The sequence below is a fragment of the Cnephaeus nilssonii genome (assembly GCF_951640355.1).
Source record: "Cnephaeus nilssonii genome assembly, chromosome: 2".
Lineage (NCBI taxonomy): Eukaryota > Metazoa > Chordata > Mammalia > Chiroptera > Vespertilionidae > Cnephaeus > Cnephaeus nilssonii.
The window spans coordinates 77,500,854-77,525,461 of record NC_137073.1 but is presented as its reverse complement, the minus strand read 5'-3'; the positions used below and the strand labels follow the sequence as shown (position 1 = coordinate 77,525,461).

Genomic DNA, 24,608 nt, shown 5'->3' with positions numbered 1-24,608 from the left:
CCAACCCCAGAAGCCAGTACGGAGTGAGAGATGCACGGAGAGAGGACCAGGAGTACCGCGTCCTCTAAAGCTGACATCAGTTTTCCTCTCTTCCTGAGAGGTATTTTCAGGGCCGTTGTTGGGGATTCTGGACTGAATTTTTGTTAATGAAGGCAACGTTTTCCTCATGTGGCTATGGAGGTGAGAGCTGAGCTAGCCTTGGCAGAATGGGCAGACCTAACAAATGGTGACCTTGAGAGGTTAGCTCAGAAGAATGCTGGATGGTAGGAGGAAGCCAGCCCGGGGTTATACATTTGTCACCGATAATCCACACATGGATAATGAATGGTTGGTTCTGTATTTTTAAATGATTCATATTTGGGAGTTTTAAGTACTTTTTCCCTTTTTACTTCCTTACTAGCAAAGATGAATTCCCACACTCAGTACTCAGAGTATGTGCACACCACATTCATTTGGAGAAGGTGACCCAAGAAGGGAAAGGCTGAGAGAATTGGTCTAATTTCAACATCCTCGGGAGCCCTACATGTGGAATGGATATTTGCTTTCTTTTATTTACAACAGAGACTATGTATTAAGATATTATCAACCTGTGGCTAAGTTTTGCACATGTGTGCAAGTTCTGGGAACCTTTTGTGATCTATTTATTAGCTTAGCTTATGCAGTTCTCCGTTCTGGCTACAGAAAAACAAAAGCTTTGAATCTAAAGATTCTGAATTAGATATTCAAGTCATGGTCATTTTAGAAAAAGTATACTTAATTTGGTTCCTGATTATTTGGCATGATGCTGCAGCAGAAGACTCGAAAACAGCAAAATTAGCTCTACCTCCTTCCCCCTACCCCCTCCCCAACAGCAAGCCACGCAGGGAGAGAGGAGCTGGAGGCTGGGGGATCAGTTACGCTACTGTGCTAGTCCAAGCCTAAATGGGTCTCACGGTCCTACAGGCCAACCGAGAGAACTGAAAGGACGAGATGGGTGCCTTCTGCACTTGGATCCCATGAAGGGCGAAATTCCACTGTTAGTTATTATCTGTGGTTGCCGAGATATTAGAAGCTGGACTTCTGAAAGGGTCTTATAAAAGCGATAGAATTTTAGCCTAACCTTGAAGAATGTGTAGAGTACCCTTTTTTTTTTTGGGGGGGGGGGGTTGTTTTGCCACAAGAATAGTCTTTTCATTAAACATATTTAGATTCCTCCCTCAATCTTAGACACAGGCAAGGTCACTGTCACTGTTGCTGCCACAACTGCTATAACTTTCGGGTCAGAGAAGACCCTGCACTTCACCTTCCCCAAGGTCCCACCTCCCTTCCCCTCACCCCTCTCCCACCACACACACAGAGGTGTGCATACATCACAATGGCTACCACTGGGCATTTCCTAGAATCTTCCTCAGCCTTAGACAGGCAACATTTTATGAACCTTTATCAAAGCCCAGTGTGTGTTTTTCTATTCTAATGTTTCTTTTCTGACTCAATTCATTCACGACTAAACTTCCTGGGACATTTCAATGCTATGTGGGGACATTGGGACATTGATATTGTCCCCCGAAGTCAAGGCCTATGGCCTCAGGGAAGGTCCATTGTGGGACATGACCGGGAAGCTATATTTTCTAATGTGTGATTGGTAAAGGAGACTGCTTTCTGTGCTATTGGTAAAAATTAATTTTTATTTATTAGAGTTATCCTTCATGGTTTACGTAGCTTACTGGGCCGCCAATGGAGAGCTTTCCCAGCCTGAGTGGACTCTGAAAGATGGTGGGGCACTGAAAGATGCCAAGCACCTTCAGAAGTGCTAGGGCTACCTTCCTTGTCTTTGTGGCTAACCTCAGCATCCAGCAAAGGGGGACCAGAGAAAGAAGCCTGGGTCCATTAAAGATGATGCTGTGGTTTGAGATATGAGCTCCAAGCATAGTCACTGTAGCGGAGGAAGGGAGTTAGACTAGAAAAAAGAAGTCAGGGTGAGAGGGAGCACCAAAACCCTAGTTTCTTCTTCTGAGAAAAGCAGCCATCTATGTCAATGCCCCCTTTCATCACGACAGGCGAGGCTAAGAGTTTGCTCAAGTCAATACTTGCTGCATCATTTCGTGCCCAGGTCTGCGAAGATTAAGATACGGGCAGGTATTGGTGGGGAAACTGCTGGAGTGGAGTGGACAGCGTTCCTCTTGCAGGTGGTCATCTCAACCGCCCACCCCTCTTAAACTCTCGTTCTCTGATGAGGGATATTAGTGAGCCTGATACGAAGCCTCAGCTTTCCCATCGATGCCCACATTTATACCTACTTGTAAAGAAGTAGGTGGGCCTCAACATTTACTAGGAAATTGGAACAAATGTTTTGAACTGTCCTTTAGTAGCGGATTGCATGGGTCATTAGGCTTTGAGAGGGCAGAGCAGAGAGGTGATAGGGAGACCTCAGAGGAATAGAGAACGAGCTCTCCATTTTCTCTTCCCTAAGATGTTGATGATAATAATAGTTTCTTATAACGGTTGTTATAAAGATCAAATGAGACAATTCATGTAAAGGGTCTGGCAAATAGAGCTCAATAAATATGAGTTTTTATTACTATCATTATTATGGACTATGCTCTTACATTCCAGAAATAGGGAGATCTTTGAAGATGGGGGTGCTGTCTTTTTAAACTAAATAATTTGCAGGGAATACTGAAGGAAGTGAGGGATCCTTTGTGTAAATACCTGCCAGGTTACTCGAAGCATAATAGAAATGGAGGCAGTTGTGCCTGACACAGCACTGGGAAATGTGGATGGAAAAAGAAGATTCCTCTTAGATTGCAGGTTTTGGGAGAACCCAGTATCTGGCTGCCTGATCCTCAGCCCTCTAAACAGCTGACAGGCACCCTGTTCCTCATCTTCATAGGAGTTTCAAATTCCAGCTCCCTGGTGCCTCTTCCCTCCCTGATCCAGGGCCTGGAGATGCCTCAGGCAACTTCCCATGAGTCCTAGCGATGATGCTGACAGCCAGAGCCACGGAGAAGCCCAGGCAGCTGAGTGCAGCGGGCAGCGGCTGGGCTGGGGCCAGAGGCCCACGAAGCCAAGAAGAGCCACACTGCTTTGCGCCAACCAGCCTATGTGAGCCTGAGGACTGAGATGCGCCAGGAAGCCTGTGTTTTCCTATTCTGGGAGAAAAGGTCAAAGAGCTGCAGCCTGCAGCCCAGGAGAATGGCCTCCGCTAAACTGCCCTTCCCTTACATTCTTTTTTCTCTCTCTCTCTTTTAATAAGAAGGGTGTTCCTTTCCTCAAAGGGAGAGAGAGGGAGGGAGGGAGAGAGAGACTGTAAACTGTCCAAAAGGGCCGTGAGAAAACAGGAAGCTTTGAAAAGTACAAGAGAAAGCAAGATGAAATCTATTTGCAGGCGGGCCCCTGGGGACATGTGAGGCATTGTTAAGCAGGCAGTTCATACAGCTATATCCTTCCTTCTGCTGAGGAGGGCTTTGCTGCCAAAAGGCTGCTATCTGGTCACTGCCTTAACCCCCTCAATGCCAGCCTGAGAACCTTGGTTTCCAGTACTGAGCCCCAAAAAGTCCCCACATGTTTTCTACCTCATGAGGCATCCAAGAGCCGGAAGGGAAGATGGGGCCTGTTTGGCAGAGGCGGTGGGGACCCTTTTCAAGGAGACCTCATCCTCTTCGATCAGCTCTGCCCTTGGCCTTCAGGCCTCTACTTCAGACCAGGCTGCAGATGACCTGGTGATTCATAACTTAGGCAGCTCCCGGCTTCACCCATCTCAAAGGAGAATGTGTCCCGGAAATTCTGGATGGCTGCTTTTCCTGGACAGGTTTCCCAAAGACGGCAGCTGGTTCTTTGCTTTTATGGAGTGTGGCCGCTACAAGGATAGCATCCAAGTCGACCCCCGCGTGCTTACGCAGAATCTGGGAAGCATCTTTCTGAAACAAGCTTAAGTGCACAGGCGCAGGTCTCTGGACCAGCTCCAGCTGGCTCCAAGAGCTAGGAGTCCAGGAGCCGAGCCAATAGCAAAAGAGCCCAGAAGGGCAGTAATTTCTTTTTATAAGGAAAGAAAAAGAAACAGAATGGAAACCTTTCTTCTCCTCTAATTTTCCATTCTATTGTTAATGCTTAATCCCACCGTGAGCGAACTTTGCTGCTTGCTGAGGACAGCTGTTTCCACTGAGCACGGTCTGGAGAGAACCAGTTCATACTGCAACAGGGGGAGGGGTTTATTTTAGGAAGGATTTTTAGTGGCAAAAGTCCCAAGAAATTAGAATCTATTACTTAAAGAATCTCCTTTTTTTTTTTTTTTTTTCTTGCAAGGTTGGGGTAAAGGAGACAGAGCCACCCCTCTCAGAGTATGGCAGGAGCATGGCCTGCCCTTCTCCTCCCCCCTAACCCCACCCCAGCCATGCCAATCCTGTGAAGGAAATGTCTGCCCTGTTACCATGATAAAGCCTTGGTTTAGTTGTCTGGCCCTGTTCTCCACCATCACTATGTAGCCTGCCAGCCACTCCTCTCCGAAGGCTATGGATTACACAGCAATGAGCAAATGGCCTTCCATTCCTTTCTCAACTCTCAAATCCCCAACAAGCTCCACCCAGGATCAGAATTCCAAGAATCCAGCACAACATGGATGGGAATCAAAGTCCGCAGGACACCCTCTCAAGGTGACCCGTTTCACCGTGGCATCTGGAGCTAGTTTTCCCACACACAGAGGCCCATTACATAGCCTGTGAACTCAGACATGCTCTGAAATGCCTTTGAAGTGAGGAGGGTGATAGTAGGAAGGGGACACTGAGCAGGGTGGCACTTTGCAGGGAGATGGGAACAAATAGAGGGAGAACCTGCGGTATGTTTCTGGCACTTTCCAGGAGACACAGAGCTCGTATTCAAGGTGACTGACACCTGTTCTTGTTTTAGAAATGTCTAAGAATGGAGAAGGGCCACCTGTGTTTGATTTTTTAAAATTTCCCCTTTAATATCCAATTCTTTTTGTTCTAATGATACTAGTTCATGCACTCTTCTAGGCGGCCTCCTGACCTACAGCTGCTGAGAGAACCTAGGCCCCAGGAAGAAGTGACCCTGAAGATACCAGTTCAGTTCCTGCTCCAGGCCCATCTCCCCTTGGAGAGTATAAACTGTGCATCGTTTCAGCGTTGGCATTTTATGCTACAAGTCCCTCTCTCATGGTGTGACCAGATATCCAGAGCCTAATGCACACTCAAGGAGAAGTCGAGTTAAGTTTCTGAACCATAAAGTTAGCCATCAGACACCCATGTACGGTGCACTATCATTGGGAAAGAGGGGGCAGTTGTTTATGAAGGGAGGCCTGAAACATCAAGCCAGGCTGGCTCACTGCATCACTGGGCCCTTGTTATACTTGCATTGTACAGTCTTCTATGAACTGGTACCAGAGAGAACCCTCTAAATCCTCAGATATCACCAGGGCCATGAAATCACCCAGGCTCCTATGATGCCCTCGATATAAAGAAATAGGACTGTCTCTGTGGCCCCAAATCACACATAGCTTGCAAGCCCTTGTCCTGTATTGGCTCTGCCCCCTGACATATCCTTCCGTTTCAGAGATGTTTTCTTCCTGGTTTAACCACTACTGCTGGACCTGAATTGATGAGGTGGAGGTGGGAGTTGGTTGGACTGGACAGGTGTGAAATTTTAGGGAACTGCTAACTATGCAATGGCTCCCTTCATATTTTAACAACTTTATGTGTTCTCTACCAGCAGTTGATAAGATAAAAACTATAGAATGTGCTTGAAGTCCAAGAGTAAATTCAACACAGGAATGAAGAGCGGAAAAGAGCTCCTGTTTGCACCTCCATTGTAGGAGACAGGAAACCCTGGCAGGCAGCAACAGCTCTATTAAAAGTGCAGAGGTCAAAGGGCTTAGTGAAGTGGGTAGAAAAATCAAAGAAGTGCCTAGAGAGAGAGGACTTGGTCTGTGGCGTCCATTGGCTCACGCAGCAAGGCATGCAGCCTAGGCTGTCACACAGGAGCCCACACTCAGAAGGGTCCTGAGTTCTGCATAATGCTCTGTTTTTACTATCTTAAATTCTTCCTAACATTTGAACAAAGGGCCTCACATTTTCCTTTTGCACCAGGTCCTACATGCAGCTTCCTCCCTATCAGCTCAGATGACTCAAGATGGACATAAATTGACTTTCAAACTACTAGAACTTGAAGGAAAGGAGGGGAAACACAAGTGGGTGGCAGGAAAAGGGCTGGAGGGAGAAATCTCCCTCCCCCCACCTCCGGAGAATGCCCACACAGGTCTAGGGAAGCTCTGGTTCCTGACCCCTCTCACCCTGTCCAGGAGTGGCCAACACAGGAAAGAAGTTGGCTTCACAGGGGGTTCCTTCAAGTGGGGAGACATGCTGCAGGGGCATGAACGCAGGAACAGCCCCTGGAAGCAGGACACCCTACTTCAGAAATAGGGGTCGACAGAGAATATCATTTGGACCCCGTCAGACATGCAGTAACAGAGAGAAGGGAAACCTCTGTTTCCAACAGAAAGGCTTAGTGTTAGCTGAACATGGTGATTTCCCTCTTCTTCCCCTCAGCTCCCTCCTCAAGACGTGCATTCACTGACACTTGCCGGTACATTCCTTGGATGAAACTACCCAATCCTGAGCAAGACTCCTTTTCCTCTTAGAAGTGAAGAGCAGCAATGTTGGGAGGGGACCGCCTGGGAAGCCCAAGCATTTCTGAGTGACACCACTCAGTGCCTTGGGTTTTACAAATCTTCAGCTCACGCATTATCTCAGCTGATGAAAGAAAAATCCAAGCAAGTTAATGTGACACGGAGACTTTAACAAAGATGCTCCATGGCCCTTAGGAATAAGTGAGAAACGCTTCAGATGACTGTGCTCACAGTCATTCCTCGGCCCAAGCAAGCATTTTTGAGGTCATGTGAGGGCTAGCCTCAGAATATCTGTCATCCTCTCTGGAAGACCTGCCTTCAAGTTATGCCACTCAGCCCAAGTATCAGGAGGGCAGGAGGGGAGGGGTCAGATGGGAGTGGGGGCAGTGCTAGAAGCTTCTCTGACTCCTTTCTGTATTCTACTCATTGGCTTGTATGGGGAAGAGGGCCACACTGGATTGCTCTTTTCTAGAACAGGAGCTCTCCACATCCCTTCATCCTTGAACAACCTCATTTCCCAAGTGGTCCTTCCACCCTCAGACCTTCCCCTACTGGTGCCTCTACCCCCAGGAACTGATTCCACAGTGAGACAAGCAGGGCCCAGCTGAGGGTCGGTGTGAGCAAAGGTGTGGTGGAAAGTGAGAAAGAGCAGCAGATGAGCCTGGGGTTGGCCATGGACCTACTCTGATGAAATGGAGTGTGAGGTTCCCTGGAGACTCTTCCCCGTTGGGCGTTTGCACAACCCTCAGAGTCCCCCCTTTCCGCACTCTCCCAGGGCCCCCTGCCCACCTTGCATTTGAAAGGCTTCACGTCAGAGTGGACGATCATGTGTGCCTTGAGGGTCTGTTTCTGCACAAAACTCTTGTAGCAGAGGTGACACTGGTAGGCGCGGATGTTGGTGTGGATCAGCACGTGTCTCTTCATGTTGGCCAACAGAGTGAACTCCCGCCCGCAAATCCCACACTTGTGCTCCTTCACACCCTGCAGGGAGGCAAGATGCAAAACAACTGTGGTTAGCAGGTAACCTGCTTTCATCTGGGTTGTAGTCTTTGTTTTTCTTTCTGTTGCATAAATCCATGATGAGCTTGCTGATAGATATTTAGTTCCAAATGGTGTGGCTTTAGCCTTGTTAAATTGCTATTTTTCCTGAAAAATGTTGATTACATAATCTTTTTTTCTCTCCAAAAACCATGAACTACATAAAGTTAGAGAAAAGGAAAGCTAATACTTTTGTTGTTCCTGCTGCTGCTGGGGTTAATTCTATAGTAACAGTTCTTGGGGATTAATGGGATTTTGGTAAGAGCACTGTGGAATGATATTCTAAATGAATCTATAATCCTGCTTTCATGATAATGAGAAAAAACCCTCCCAAACTGATAATATCATTTCCCATATCTTGAGTTCTTACTAATGAACTTGAAAATCCCAGAAGAACAACTTATATCCACACTTCCATAAAGTACAACTTGATAATCATCTCTTGAGATGGTCCCCTGAGTTCCTATAGGCCACAGTGACCTCTGTTTGATTTGGGTATAGAACCTCCTCTAAGCCAGCTTCTGTCCTATAGAGATGATAGCTTTCCGAATTAGAAAAGGAGATTTTCTAGTTTCCTTGCTGTTTGTGGAGAAGTGTTTGAGTAACTTAAGCATCAATGCCCTTAGTTGAAAGCATTTCTAGGGACTCTTAGCATGAATAGAATATTAGCTGATCCTGACTAACCAGTGCTTCCCTGAAAAGGCCTTTGCAAGGAATCTTGATCCAGGATGACTTTTTGGAAGGAAAACTTAGAGAACTATAGCATTAAAATTAAGGCGAATACAGGCTTAGATCAAGTTGCCTCGCTAACAATTGTACTTTATAAATCCCATATTGGCTGGTATCCATAGTGACTTATAGAGGGAGGGGTTCCGTGCTTAGCTCTGCCTCTCTCTGCCTGTATTTTCAGTTCTTTAATTTGGGACACGGTAAGAAAGTACCATTCCTCAGTTTTGATGAGCCCATGGCACTGAAGGGTGAGCTCAGATCTCTGCCCAGCCACTTCCTGGCTGCAGAACCTAAGGCAAGTCTTGTGGCCTTTCCTGGTGAAGGCTTCCTCATCTCAAGATGAAGAGGTAAGCCGTGAGAAGCTGGAATGCTCTCTAGTCTAATTATTGCAGAGGAGTATGGACTGATGCTAATGAAGATATCTCAATTTAAAATATGTGTTGCATATTCAAACAGTGAGTTTAAAATTATGAAATTAATGAAAACTATTTTCTTGATGGCTTGTAAAATTTACTTAGGATCTTTCTCTTCAAGATTGTCTCTATACTGGCTATGAGTCAGTCGTGCTGGGACCAAGAAGTACCTACTTATCGCTGTTTTGGAATTTTCTAAAGAGAAATCTGTGTCCAAAGTAAAATTCACATGTGGGGTGGCCTAGAACCCAAGTGAATGGGAGCCTGGACACAACTTTGGGGAACACAGGAAGCTACTGTGTCTCTAAAAGGATCAGCAGAATCACAGAGGGGAGTTTGTGGAGTTGTTAGGGGAAGGGAGGGAAGTGGGTGAAGAAAGGGAAGTCTTGGCAATAGGGTTCAAGAGCTCAGGTACTGGAGTCAGAGATTCTGGGTGACCTCCCCATGCCTCAGGGTCTCATTTGCAATTATGAAGTATTGAAACCCACAAGTAGCTCTTAGCATCGTTCAAGTGGATTACATGCAAAGTAAAGCAGCTGCCACATAGAAGCTTCAATAAATACTACCTCTCGCTGTTTGCTGACATCCTTTATTAAAATGCATTCTGTTTCCTAATTTAAATGAGACTTATTTCAGATACCAGGCTGTTGTCCCACTTTGACTTCAGTTTCTACTCTTACAGAAAGTTTATGTTTCAAAATGCACCTTTGAGTCCTTATCCACACATGTAGGAGCCCCATAAATCAGCAAATGATCCCTTTGGTGGCTAACGTCTAGTTTCTTTGTTGACGGTCCCTGCACTCGGCAGGCCCCTCTTCTCTGGATGCTATCTTCAGGTGCCTTGTGTGGGGCAGGAGCTGTTTGCACAGAGTTCACAGGCAGCCACACATTTGACCTCTGCAGCAGAGCCAGAAATGCCCTGTGCTATGTCCTAACCCAGTGGTCGGCAAACCGCGGCTCACGAGCCACATGCGGCTCTTTGGCCCCTTGAGTGTGGCTCTTCCACAAAATACCACGTGCGGGCGCGCACGTACAGTGCGGTTGAAACTTCGTGGCCCATGCGCAGAAGTTGGTTTTCGGCTCTCAAAAGAAATTTCAATAATTGTACTGTTGATATTTGGCTCTATTGACTAATGAGTTTGCCGACTACTGTCCTAACCTATCAAATAAAACCCATCATGGCAGAATATAAATGGCATCTTGACTGGGGAAAGTCCTCCACGGACCTTTAAGAACTAAAGAATGTTTTAGGAACTCTGGCTTGCTAGAAGTCTCTCCTGCCAAGAAAACCACTTGAGGTCAAAGGTGTGAGGGTAAAGGTCAGTGGGGCAAACCTTCCCTCTCAGAAGCTCAAAGCAGCCCCAAGTCAGCTCAGCTGGTAAGACTTTGGGACACCACTGGGGCCTTTTTTTAGTTCACCCTGAATGACTCCAGGGCTTTGGTTACAAACTCAGCTGAACGGAGAAGGATGCTCTCTCTGCCTCCTCCATACAATCCACATGGCACCACAGTCAGCTAGGCAGGGGCTCCCCCAGGGCAGCACAGACCCTGCTGGACGCAGCTTCTGTTCCCCCAGAGCCACCTGCACATGAAGCAGGTCTCACAGTTGAGGGAGAAGACGGGGAAAGGAAACCACTGCTTCAGCAGCAAGAAACCAAGCGAGTTCTCTAGAAAAAGGCCCTGATTAATGTATCTCGCGCACAGCGCTGGTCTCCGGTAGATAAAGCCTGATGACACACTCCTGCTGGCACCCTGAATGAAGTTTCCAGAAACAGAATTTTAGAAATTCTAGGAAACCAAGAAGCAAGAGCACAAAGAATTTATCTTCCCTGCTGTTTCCTTCCTCCTTCCCACCTTCTTCTCCGAACAGTCCCCATTATTTACTTCTAGGCCCATCTCAGACCCCAGAGGGCTGGCTAGGAAAGGACTTGATTGCTAGTCTCGTCATTCTCCCCACTGGCAGGTGAGGGAGGACATCAGGGCTCAGGGGAGGGGAGCCGCTGTCCAGGGTTGCAGAGGTGGGGAGCAGCGTGGTCTCCTGCCCCCCCGCCCCGACCCCAGGGCAGGGCGCAGCCGGCCCCTCCCCAGGCTGGGGTCCCGCCGCGTACCTTGTGGGTGAGCGAGTGCTGCTTGAGGTGGTGCGGCTGCACGAACTCCATGCCGCACTCGGAGCAGATGTAGGGCCGGATGTCCTTGTGCTTCATCATGTGGTTCTGCAGCTGGCTCGGGTACTGGAAGGTCTTGTCGCACTCGGAGCAGTTGTACTGGACCGGCCCGCGGTGCGTGGTGAGGTGCCGCTTCAGCTGCGCCAGGGTGGGGAAGTCGAGGCCGCACTCCACGCAGATGTTCTCCCGCCCGTTGGCGTGCTTGGCCTCGTGCGCCTTGAGCTCGCTGGGGTAGGCGAAGCCGCGGCCGCACACGCGGCAGTTGTGCGGCTTCACCTCGCTGTGCTGCATCATGTGGCGCTTCAGGTGGCTGGTCTGGGTGAAGGCCTTGTGGCACACCTGGCACTTGTGCGGCCGCGTGCCCTGGTGCGTGAGCATGTGCGTGTGCAGGTGGCTGAGCTGCTTGAAGAGCTTCCCGCAGCGGGTGCACGCGTGCGGCTTGATGCCGCTGTGGCCCAGGATGTGGGTGACCAGGTTGTACTTGGACGTGTAGGACTTCTCGCAGGTGGGGCACTGCCAGCGCTTCTGCGCCCCGCCCACGTCCACGTAGTAGCTGTCGTCGATCTGCACGTTCACGTCCATGCGCTCCACCTTCTGCTTGGCCTCCTCGCTCTCCGGGGGCTCCGCCTTGCGGGGCAGCAGCGGGTCGGGGGGCTGCTTGGGCAGGAAGGTGTGCCGGCTGAAGGGGAACGGGGAGGCTGCGGGCACGAAGAAGGGGAACACGAGGCCCGGGGGCACCTTGGGGTAGTAGGGGTAGGGCGCGGGCAGGAAGGGCGCGGGCGCGGGCTGCGGCCACACGGCGCTGGGCTTCACCGGCTCCTGCTTGACGCGCTTGCCCCCCAGGTGCTCCAGGGTGCGGTAGAACTGGAAGCCCACGTTGCACAGGTCGATCATCTGCGAGTCGTATTTGGGGCGCGGGGGCTGCGCGAACAGCAGAGGGAAGTTGGGGTGGCCGTGGAGTTTGCTGTCCTCCGAGTGGAGGGCCAGGGCGGCTTCGTCGGAGGGGTGGGTGTAGGGCATCTTGGTGGGCACGCTCTTCCGTTTCCGGGACCCTCCTCCTTCAAAGACCCCCGGGAAGCCATCCAGGTCTCCGGGAGGAGGTTCGTACCGGAACTGGGAGAAGGGCCCCCTGAGAGCTTCTGGGAAGGGGTGTCTTTGGGGAGCCTTCCCTCGGGACACCACTGGCTGCAGGCAGTGGGGGAAAGAGGGGGCCCTCTTCACCCCCAGGTTGAAATGCACATCCTCATCTTTGATCATCTTCAGTTCCTTCTGCATCCTTGGCAATGTTCCTTTAACGATAAAGAAAGTTATTGTTTAAAAAAGAACCTTTTTTTTTTTTCCATTAAGGGTTTTGGCTAGATGTAAGAACTAATTTATGAAGAGTAATACTTGCTTAGTACTGACCCTCATTTATCCTAGGGCTGTTCAAAATATCACTGCCCTCTCCCCCCGCCCCCTTTCCCCAGCCCCTTGCAAACCTGGTGTCAAATGTGGAGAGCACTGGCCTGCTGAGGGGAACCCTAGGGCTCCAGGACCCCCTCAGCCACAGAGCCATAGCTGGGAGGGGGCTGTGGGAGTGGACTTCATGGGAAAGAAGAAACCTGACACTCACCGGGCTATTGTTCCCACTTAAGCTGAGGGTACAAGGCCCACAGAGATGCAGTACAAGTCCCACAGCTCTTCAACGGAGCAGTCAGAGCTGGGACTTTTCAGCCTGAGATGGAATTACCTTCGCTAATGGTGACTTAATTGTGTCTTTAGGGTTGTTTTTTCTCTAAGGGAACCACTGCCTCTCTCTGTCTGGGGACCTTTGCTGCTGAGGAAGGGGATATTCAAGGCCACGTGGGAGAGGGGACTGGAATGATGCACTCAGATCTCAGATGCTCTGAGTACCCAGCCTGAGCCAGGTGTGCTGCTGGGATGTATGGAGTGAATGAGATCAGTGTGATTAAGAAAAGCGTATAACCCAATGTTACAAAGTCATCTTAGCATGTGTGCATTCTAATCCAACACCTGAAACAACGTCAGGTGGAAAATTCCAGGACGGAGAGTCTCTAAAACTGCACTGCATTTCCCCCTTCACACAGGTGTCAGCGTAAAAAACGCCCTTTGGTGACTTCTGCAGTCCCTGACATTTCTCTGCTGAGCCCGTCACTGCGGCCTGGTTGACTGCATCATGTGTGTCTAGGACAGGCCATGGAGCCACCATCTAACCAGGGACCGTGCTCTCTTTCACATGTCTCCTTGCCATGTTTCTATCCTCCTCACATGGATACTGGTGGGATGACTAAGTGGCTGGTTCCACAATTCCGTTGAGAGCCGTTTCTACCTAAATCTCTTACGTTTTAATAGGATGGACCGTTTTTGCTCATTAGAGGTTCCCTCAGAGCCAGTCACCCTGGCCAAGTGTAAGGTCTGGCCTCGGGACACTGGAGACAGGGCTGGGATAGGGTCCTGGACTAACTCAGGGCCCTGGCCCTTGGGAATGGCTGCATGCTTAGCAGTACAGGTTGAGGGTCCCAGGGGTGAGAAGGCCAGCAACTTCAAGTGGTCTTCTGTAGCCCTTGGGAAGACAAATACAGTTTTTACAATACCTACATATCCCCACATCGCATGCGTGTTTATGAGAGGGTTGAGAACTGTAGCACCGTTTTTAAAAAGTAGACTTTTTATATTGTATTCCCAATTCCATATACAGACAATCCAACTGAAGGAAAAATTATGGGCCCTGGTAAATGAACATCTGGGCATTATGTAAAATTGTGTTGTGAAAGTGTCAGTGACCTAAACAATACTATCCATTAGTCTCTGTGTCTGTGTGAGTGGGAAGATAGCCCTGTACTGTCTTCTTCCCATGGGTTTCGGGCTTAGTAAGTAAGAGGGAGAGCTGGCATGTCCAGCAAAAGGAGGCCCACTCCTGTGTCCCGCCCTCCTGCTTTTTTCTAAAATTATTAGCTAAATGCTAGGTCTTCTACCACTGCTGCCTCCAGCACCGGGCACTTGTAGGAAGTGATCAGCCTAGCAGCAGGAGGAGATGGCGAGCTTTATGAGGCTGGGAGGGGTGTGGGAAGGGCAGCAACGTGAGGGGAGTGGTGCTGTCACTGTCCAGAGCACCAGGACCGAATGGAGAGGGCAGGGGCTCTCTGGTGGTTTTTCATGTTGACTAGATTGCTTCTTGGCTTGCAAGTCAGTAAGTCCTGAGCCCTAAACTCACATAGAGTTATAGAGGTTGTGGCCTGACCCAAGACTTTGTTGCATCAATAGAAATAATTGGCTTTTAAACTAGGCTAATGTGTCCTCTTGAAATGGAGGAGAAATGGCAGCTCCTTTCGCGGGAATTTCATTTTGGCCACTGTCTGTTTTATACCTTCTTTGGAGATAAGGTCTTATTTGCAAATGGGCTGCTCAGACCGGAGACAACTCTTCCACGTTACAGGTGACTATGGCAAACCACAGCAGAGCCCATCCACAGGCACAATGGCTCTGTCTGTTTTATTCTGACTGGTTAAAAGAGTCAGTTGGTTCTTACTTTATAATCCAGAGCTTGACCGGAAAATTAAGCTCTCCAATATAAATGTCAGAACACTGGCCAGACTTACTGAATTTTTTTTTTTTGGGGGGGGGTGCATTTTATTGTTACAAAGGTATTTGAAAATGCATGGCTAATGATGTCTAGTATCTTTATATTATGTTTTATATCTTAGACTGGGAAGCTACATAATTGGGAAGTAATATTATCGCTAATTTTGAAACTGAAGATATTTTAGTTTATACACATTATTGTTACCTTTGTTTAATATTTTTTGTTTCTAGTTATGACATAGTCTACTAATAGACTCATCTTAATATATTAGGAGTGACATTTATAATATAATGTTCTTTTCAAAAGCATACTGATTTTCAGTGTCTGCATTTTTATTTTATCACCATTGACCTAGTTAAAGCAAATAAACATTGTTAAGCAGAAGTATGTGTTTTTTTAACATAAAAGGCAGAATTATGTTCCCCAAACCCTGAGACTTTACATAGGTACATTTTAATTTTAGTATAATAAAAAGTTTTCCCCAAACCCTGAGACTTTACATAGGTACATTTTAATTTTAGTATAGTAAAAAAAATTTTGACTTCTGCATATACACACCTCACTCCCAAAATAGTAGTTATTAACTCAGGAGGTTTAAAAAGGCACTGGGATCCATCCATGGACATTTTCCCGGGACTTTAAAAACAGCAGTTCCTTTCTGCATAAAGATCTTAAGTAGCACTGCCAATCCCTGCAGAGGCCAAGGAGGGCTAGATCTGTTTCAATTATTTTTTATTGATTTCAGAGATGAAGGGAGAAAGAGAGATAGAAACATCAGTGATCTGAAAGAATCATTGATTGGCTGCTCCCCGCTCACGGATCGAGCCTGCAATCCGGGCATGTGCTCCAACCAGAACCGAACCATGACCTCCTGGTTCATAGGTCAACGCTCAACCACTGAGCCACACCAGTCCCTTGGCCTTCTTGGTAGATAATGCTTCTACCTCTTAATATCCCTGTCTTCTAAGCACAGGGTGTAAGGCCAAGCCGTAGCGGGTAAAAGAAAAGCACCTGAAAAGCAAATCCATATTGGGGATGAGGAGTGTTGAAGGAAAGAGCAGGGGAAAAATGTCTTTCTCAGGAGGTAATTTATCTTGAAATCAGTCAATTTAAAATTCTGAGCAGCCTCTGCAAAACTATTAATAGATTCCTAGAAAACCTCGTTGTGTGCCACCCACATGTTCCCCTCTATTTCTAAAAGCAGGTTCACAGACATCCATGATAGATATGGGGTTCCTATGGGAAGCAAAAGAGGTTTGGGGGCAGCAATTATCTGCTTGGACAAGACAGGACAAGGAGCAGGGGAGTGATCTGGCTGCTCCCAGAAAACTGACAGGTTGTAGGATAATTGCCCATCAGGACATGCTGAAACAATGTGCAAAAAGAAAGAAGACCTAAAATGATTAGAGCAGAAGCTCCAGGATAGTGGAAAGCATGTTGGTTTGGAGCTAAGGATCTGGGTTTGAGCATTGGCTTTGCATTACAGCTGTGGAGAACTGAACATGTTTTCTGGGAGGTTTGATTTTCTCATCTATGAAATCAGGGTTGAAATATCCTCCAATGGGTTGTTTGAGACTTTAAAATAGTGTGTGTGAAAGTGTATTTAACACTAGACAATATGGTGTCCTTGAGGGGTAAGAAAGAGTGGACAGGAGAGGGCTGCGCTGATGATCACTGGATTGACGCTGACTGATATCATGTTTCCCAAGCTGAAGCTCTTTTCACCATTGACTGACATCTCTGTTTGCAAGTTCAAAACCAAGGCTTTTCCTATTTACCCAGAGTTGGTCTTATCACAGCAGTGAATGTGAACCACATTCAAAGAGGCCAGTGTGTAAGGTCAGCATGAGTTTCTTCATTCAGTGTGGAGATCAACCTTCTAGTTAAAGAATACCTCTCATCCCTTCTCTATGGCTCTCTTTCTTATTATGGAGATATATCTGGCCTTCATTAATAACAGATGGCTTTGGTGAGTGGGGACAAAAGGGATGGGGTGGTCTTGTGTGCTATTTTATGGGAAGTGGAAGAATTGCCCCTACTGTAATATTAAAGGTCACCTTCGAGGCACAGGAGGCCCTATTTGTCAAACCCAAAGTCTCAGGCACTGGGACAGTGCTGGGTCAACACTGGCTTTTGCAATTCCTGCTAGACCATGGGGACAGGGTCTGTTTTATTCACTGCTGTGTTCCAGTCCTCAGCATGGTGCCTGGCACATAGGATAGATGCTCAGTAAACTGCTGTGGGAAGAGCAAAATTCTATATGGAACTTTAAAATGTATAATTTTATCTTACATTTTTTAGACCACAGATGACTTTTGGGGGTAGCCCTAATTAGATCATGATCACACTCACAAATTCTAGGTAGTTATTATGGGAAGACCTCAATATACACACTTTGTATGTGCTGCTGCTTACCCTCCTCAGTTTCTAAGGGCATCATTCTTTGAAAGGACCCTCAGATTTAGGATAAGCCCTAGCTTCTGGCTTCACTAATGCTAGGGAGCCATCCTTAAAGTGCCACAAGTAGTCACCCTGTACCCTTCCACTCTTTGTGACATTAGTAGCAGTTTACCCTTTGCACTAATGTGGGGGTGGGGAGGGAGAGGCCTTAGAATAATCAGACATTTTTATTGCCATTGTCAGGGAATGTTCTAAATTCCTGACTTTCTTCCATGTATACTCAATCACCAAACCCAGTAGGCTCTACATCAGGAACAAATTGTTGGAGGAGAAAAATATTGGGTTGGTCTGTGTTAGAGAAATCTAGGGCTCAGGATGTCTTCTTTAACAGGTATTATCCATGGGAGTTAGTTATAAGGAAATGGGGAATGAATGGATTTTAAAAACAAAAACAAAATTTTCTCTTTGAACCAAAACAACCAATTAAAAATGCAAGGCCTAACCAATATGAAACTACATTTGGGGGAAAAATGCTTCTAATAATGCCCTTTAATTGGGAATTCACCTACTACACCAAAATATAAATATTCCCCAGATAAAATTACTGGTATTTTGTGGTTCTCATTTGAATTGAAGGTCATTCCAGTAAATGCTAGAAGAGTCACGTGAGTCAGCATGACAGGGGCAGACCTATTTATCTCCTTTCTGTTCATCCTGAAATTCACGGAACAATATTCTCTCACATTCCTTATTCCTTGACTATTTCCAGTGTTTCATTGGAAAGTGTTATAATGAGAGAGAATGGCACTTTAATCATGTGGTCTACTTTCAAGAAAAATGGAAGCAGGAGGAGGTAAAAGTGGAAGAAAAGTTTAAGAATGGGAAACAGTGCTAAGAGAAGCAAAGGGTGGGGAGTTGTGGGAGGATAAGAAGAAGACAGATGGGAAATACATGGATGGCTGCCAACCTCTCTGCTCAGACAAAGGGATCCTGTTATAAGACTCCTCTGATGTGGGATTTTATTAGACCACCTGGTTATTTCTGAATTTGTGATAACAGGAGACTTTGCATCTTAGAATTAAATTTTCTAATGATTCAACATAATTATCTTAATATATATCTAACTGTGCTGCTGAGTTCTTCAGCTGCAGGTATTTGGCAAATAATCATTCAGTCTTGTATTCTTGCAATTGGCAGGACTACAGAGTCTCTATGAGTATCTGGAAGATAGAGCAATAAGTTCTCAAAGAAAAGAAAGGTCTGTCTTCTCACTCCCTGGGTTAGTGGTAGAGTAAAGTAGAGGTGACCAGACCTCAGGGCCCTCCAGGATACCCTTGTGGCCACCATTTAATTTATAAACCCAAATTCCTCCTATCTATCTAATAATAGAGTAACATTTAAATTACCATCACTCCGCTACGCCCACGATTGGGCGGCGGGAGGCTGGGGGGCGGGACTCGGGATGGCCTATCCTGCCATTGAGAGGCACGGATCCGCTGCCACTGAGGGGGGCTACCCTGCTGTTGAGAGGCACAGGGGGCGGGACTCCTGCCCCCTGTGCCTCTCAACAGCCAGATCCGAAGCCGCTGAGGGGGCCTGCCGCGGACACCCAGCTGCGCCTCTCAACGGCAGGGTAGCCAGGTGTCCGCGGCAGCCCCCCTCAGCGGCCGTTGAGAGGCGCAGGGGGCGGGAGTCCCGCCCCCTGCGCCTCTCAACAGCAGGGTAGCCCCCCTCAGCAGCCGCGGACCATCAAAAGTGGGGGAGCTGGGTGCCTGTCTGCTCCGGCACCAGGCCTTTCAGAAGCCTCCACCGAGCCAGAGGCTTCTGAAAGGCCTGGTGCACCAGCGGACAGGCACCCAGCTCCACTGCGAAAAGTGAAAGCGTGTAGGGGACCCTACACGTGCATGATTCAATCATGCACTGGGCCTCTAGTTTTATTATAAAAGTAATTTGTCAGCCTATGGCATGGACTGAGTCCCCTAGGTGGTCAGAAATATTAACAAGACCTGTTCATATGTGAAATAATTCACTGAACTCACACAATTTATTTTTTAAGTTCCTAAATACCATCAAGACATAATAGAGTTGAAATGAAGTTTAGTTTTCAATTGTTTAAACTGTCCATAATGAGGATGCATATGTACCATTTATATATACATACTTTTAAAGAGCCTTTATTAAAACAACAGCAATAAATTCAGTTACTAACTTGCATAGGTTAAATGGATGCATGTTTTACTTAGGAAAGTTCTTAATGCCTAGACCTAGTTTCTGGAAAGCAGGAGTGGATATAATTACTTGAGCACTGGAGCAGCTTCTAGTGTGTTGGGGTTATCTCTGTCCTCGTGACTCATTTAAAGGAAGGAAATGAATTGGTGATATGACTTAGCAGTTCTCTTTCCCAACCCTCAAAGCTAATATAGTTCTTGTGGATAGAGTTCCAACTGGAATGTTAAAGTTTTTCTCCTACTTTCTTTGGGGGAAATGTCCTTAGATATATGTCAATTTTTTTGTGTTTTGTTGTAAGTTCACAGATCAAGTAAACTTGATATACTCACTGCTAGCTAAGCAGATATTCATACACATATTAGAAAACCCCATTTTATCTATCTCTAGGAATGACAGCATATTTGTCTGGTGAGTTTCATAACTGGTAGATAATGCCAGAAAATATAATCCTCTGCAAACAAAAATGTTAGAACACATAATAGAGGTTAGCCATCTGTGGAAGGAATCTATTTTGAAAGTGTAACTCAAGGTAGTATTTCTTTGGGGGGCGGGGGGAGGAGTGAAGAACTGTTTTATATCTTGATTATGGTGGTAGTTACACAACTCTCTATTTGTCAAAGCTCCTAAAATTCAAAGGGTGAATTTTACTGTATATATATTAAAAATAAGTTTAAAATATAAAGGAAACATACAAAAATGCTACTTTGCACATTATTATGAAAAGAGTAATAGAGGATATTTGGGAAATATCCAATGACAGTTAAGGCGACCAGACTCCACCCTCTAATCAGTTCATATCTATGGAATACATCCAATATGCATATAGCCTATAAAGAGAGGAACTGGGTTATATGAATTGATAACAAAAGAAGAAACTTTAAATGGCAGAAAACAGCTTTGTTTGTTTTTTTCTTGTATATATTCTATTCAACAAGAATATCATGAGGTAGGGATGGTGCATTAAGTTATCCTTCAAGGTCTTCTAATCTTTGGTCCTGATTGCATTCAGTAAACAGTCTTCTATAATTGGCCCAACGTTCTTTGATGTGTAAAGTAGTGAACAAGATCATTCTGGTCATTAGAATATATACTCCTACCCATTGTAAATCAATAGATTGACATTCAGGTTCACAGATCACTCTTGGAATCATTTTCCCTAAGCCCAATTAATTGAGTGCTCTTACAAAATGAAACTCATGAATCTCCAAACCCACAAGCCAAATTCTGAGTTATGGCAACTATACTAGGCACTGCCTTCCCATGAAGTCTACCTGAGCAGCCAACTGCCTTCTTTCTTTGATACTTTTCGTTAGGTATATCAACCAGACTGTCCCAAGAGTCTACAGGGCAGGGAGTGGAGAGAACCTCATCTACTGGAGGCTTTATAGAGACCTAGAGGTGAAACCTTCCTTTCCATTGGAGCTGGAAGAAAATTCCTCACTTTCCTGAAGTCTATCACATTTGTTTGATGTTCCAGTCATTGATAGGGTCCCGTGCTGTTCATCACCTTTCCTTGTGAGTGTGTATCATATATTTCTAACAGGATCTGGTTAGAACATCAGAAACTTGCCTGGTACCTTATATGTTCTTAGAATCCAATAATTACTTGGGAATTTATTTGACAAATACTCATTTTCTAGGTTGCTCTTGCTCCCTGGTCCCAAGCAGAATTTTGGTATTACTGGGAAAAAAGCAATAACTGGTTGACTTGGACTTTTCCAATTCACTTCAAGTAAACTTTATATCAATAAACTGCCAAGAACATCTCCAGTGAGGCAGACAGTTTAGCTAAATTAAGGCATAGCAATGAGCAGGGTAGTGCTCTTCAGAAAGCATGCCCCATCCCCACCCCTTTGCTTCATCCTGGCTCAGGATCCTTGCCTAGTGTGTGCCATATTCCTTTGACCTGAGAGGTAGAATGTCTTATTACACTGAAATAATATGAATATATATGGGAGGGTTCTGGGGATCAGATGCCACTAATTCTCTGAGGAAGTGTGTCACCAGAGAGTAGAACATGCCCACATTATAGCAAACACCACGATTTCTCTCACTCAACGACTGCAAGTTCTCCAATGACCCTCCAGGCAATGTCCATTGGCTTCGAGGAAATGCCCACCCTAATGAACAGATGGATCTATGAACTCACCTTTTTTTTTTAAAAAAAATGTAGATAGAATTCCTGCTGCTCTATTTCTGCCTTCTGATGAGTGATCGCTCTTCATCTTGGATACTTTTTCTCCCTTGCACTTTATAGTTCAAGATCTTGATTGACCTACTTTATGATGATTTTTTTCTATTGATTCTGTTCACTAAAATCATTCTTGGAAAATATATATACTTACAAAATATATGTACTTAGCTCCTCATGTACATGGGCACATATCCTATCTCTGGAAAAACAAACACACACAAGAATCTGGTAATATTGGTTGCCTCTGGGCTGGAACACTGCATGGCTGAGAGAGGAAGTATGGGAGCCCAACAGCCGAGTTGCCAACTTCATAGTCTATAGCAGTGGTCGGCAAACTCATTAGTCAACAGAGCCAAATATCAACAGTACAACGATTGAAATTTCTTTTGAGAGCCAAATTTTTTAAACTTAAACTTCTTCTAACGCCACTTCTTCAAAATAGACTCGCCCAGGCCATGGTATTTTGTGGAAGAGCCACACTCAAGGGGCCAAAGAGCCGCATGTGGCTCGCGAGCCATGGTTTGCCAACCACTGGTCTATAGGAAGGTGTCCAGTTGCCTGGGTGGAAACTTGTAATTTTATACCTTTCAACTTAGACTTTTGTACACTGGCTGACTTAACTATTCAAATACTTGTGTTTAAAAAAATCTATATTGGTTTTCAAACAGCAAACGTTTAGACAAAATTAGTTTTGGGTTCTCTTCTTTTTAATAATTCTCTTGGAGCATTTCTTTGGACTACTCGATTTTTCAGCCAAAGGTCTTTGGTGCCCCTGGCAGAGTTCACTCTAGTGTGTACATTGGGCATGCAGCCTTATGACCCAGGCTTATGTCATCAGGGAAATAAGTATAAGCACCTGAAAAGACTCTGACTAGGAGAAGCCTCCGCAAAGTCATTCACCTGGTGAACCACTTCAGGTGCCTCCTCTGTGCCTGCACTGTGCTGGAAATCAGGAAGACAACGTCTAATAAGCCACACATTGGCCTCAAGGAACTCACCCACTGGAAGAAGAAAGTGACAAGCAGGTGTGGAGAAAAAGTCCCAAGAGCAGTACTAGAGGAATCTTGAGTAGGTATGTTGATTTGCTGAATATGAGAGAACAAGAAGAATGACATTGCTTTCACATAAAATATTTTCTTTCAAGATACTATTTTCCCCCATTTTGTCATTAAAACCTAGGTTAGAACAACATAAAACAGATGAAGCAATAGCTGTGAGAGTGAGACAAGCAAGGGAAACGCCCCCCTCCCCCTACCAGTGTGTTCTGTAGAACAGAGGGAGACTTTGGTGACTTGACAACTGAGTAAACTGAATTAGGAAAGCCAGGTGCGTGTAAGTAAAAAATAAATGACTTTCAACCTTGAAAATTCAGACAATCATGAATCTGATCTGAAGATTCACAGTAATTACAAATTACAGAACACACATGGCAAGTACAACTAATCCAGTTTCTCTGTTCTATCCATCCCTGAGATTTTCCTTGGCTTCTTCCCCAGTGCTGACAAGAAACTCTGGGATGCTAAGAATGAGACTGTTGGATTTGACACCATGTCCGGTCTTCCCCTAGGGTCCTAAGGTAGTTGAGTTGTTTAAAGATTTCTTTAAGGCTAAAATAAAAGTCCAAACCTACTTGTGACACTGCAGAATCATAAAATGTCAAAGCACAAAGTCTAAACTTTTCTGTGTCTTAAATGCCGCGTACAATGACTGACACTTCCATTTTTAAGAATGAGCTTTCAAATTATAGTAATTTTTTAGTGTTAAAATGATTTTCTGTTCTTTAACAATAACTAGCAGATAAAACTCCTCCCTTTCTGCTTTCCTTCTAACAAATAGGCAGAATGCTTTTTTGTTTGTTTGTTTAGGATTAGTCATCAAAAGGAACATAATTTGTTTTCAGATCTGGTCCATCTTGCTTTTAAACATAGATGTATTCTAGAGGCTATCCGATGTGTTGTGTTTAGAGAATGGTCCTGGAAAGCAATGCTCACATTCCCAAGAAGGAGCACATTCATATTAGAACCCCCTAACTTTGCTCCTAACTCATCTCTTTTCTGTGCCTCAGGTGCCTATTATAATTATAATTATTAAAATATAATTATACTTTAGGATTCATTATTGCTTCAACATGTCTCTGATTCTTAGATTGTCCTTTATCAATTTCTTTTTCTAGTACGATCTCTTCCATTCACTCTAAATGTTAACGTTATGCATAGAGAAACAAAAAGGACCAAAGAGTCACTTTGCTAACACCTTTCACCTTGACCATTCATTCTTGGATGGTTTTTACAATATCTTGTTCGTTGTTTCTTGAAAATAACTATTAGCTTCTCTCCTTCTTCCCATTCCCATATCCAGATCACTCATTCAAGTGGCTACTACTTCACCCCTAGATTATTTTCACCAGTTTCCACCCACTCTTCCAGATCTTTCTTCTCCTTCCTTCCAAATCCCTCAAATACCAATGCCAAATCCACTTTCTAAAAATTCACCACTTTTTCTAAGACAACTCTATTATTGCTAATTATTGCTATTAATTAGCAATAATAGTGTGTAGAGATTGCTGCTGTACATAGTGTTACTATTGCTAATTGCTGTTTCAATATTTGTTCCCCCTTCTCCCTTAAGAAACAGAACCCTGATTTATTTGTGGTGAGAATGTCCCAGCAAAAACACTAGCTTTCCCAGACATCCTTTCAGTTAGGGGTTGCACTTTGCCACAGTTCTGGCCAGTGAGATGCAAGCAGAAGACTGTTAGGGATTTCTGAGAAAGCTTTTGCATTCCTAATGCAGAAACCACCTGCTTATCCTTTCCTGTCTTTCTTCTTTCTTCTTGGAATGTGGATATGAGGCTGGAGGTGGCACCATCATATTGGGGCTGGGAAGCAACACAGTTACTGACAATGCCTCCTACAAGGTATGGTAGAAGGGAAGAGGGAATGTGTCAACATGGAGCTACTGTACCCCCTTGGTACTGGTTTTCTTGTTATTTAAGAAAATGAATCCTTTATTTAAGAATTTGGTTAAGAAAATATATTCAGAATTCTGGGGCTTGTAGCTAAACACAAAATCCACCTGAAACACAAAGCAAATCAAGTGTAAACTCCTCGCCCTGACCTTCAAAGTCCCCTTCTCTCCAAAGTCTTCTTAACCCAAGCTTTCATTATTCAATTCATGCCTCTGTTTAGATTGGCCTACTTTTGGAATATTCTTTCCATTGATCCATCCCATTCTTTCAAGA

General features: G+C 45.4%; 1 protein-coding gene across 2 annotated transcripts in view; it reads right to left on the bottom strand.

The window, feature by feature from the left end:
* The window catches only part of ZNF366 (zinc finger protein 366), a 61,033-nt gene that overhangs the window by 5,188 nt on the left and 31,237 nt on the right, over window positions 1–24,608 (bottom strand). For both annotated transcript variants that reach the window (XM_079788169.1, XM_079788168.1), the window contains exons 2-3: window positions 10,905–12,250; window positions 7,406–7,597 (exon numbers count right to left, since the gene is read on the bottom strand). In XM_079788169.1, the coding sequence (XP_079644295.1) occupies window positions 7,406–7,597; window positions 10,905–12,236 (1,524 nt within the window). In that variant the 5' untranslated portion in view covers window positions 12,237–12,250. The remainder of the gene's footprint in view (window positions 1–7,405; window positions 7,598–10,904; window positions 12,251–24,608) is intronic.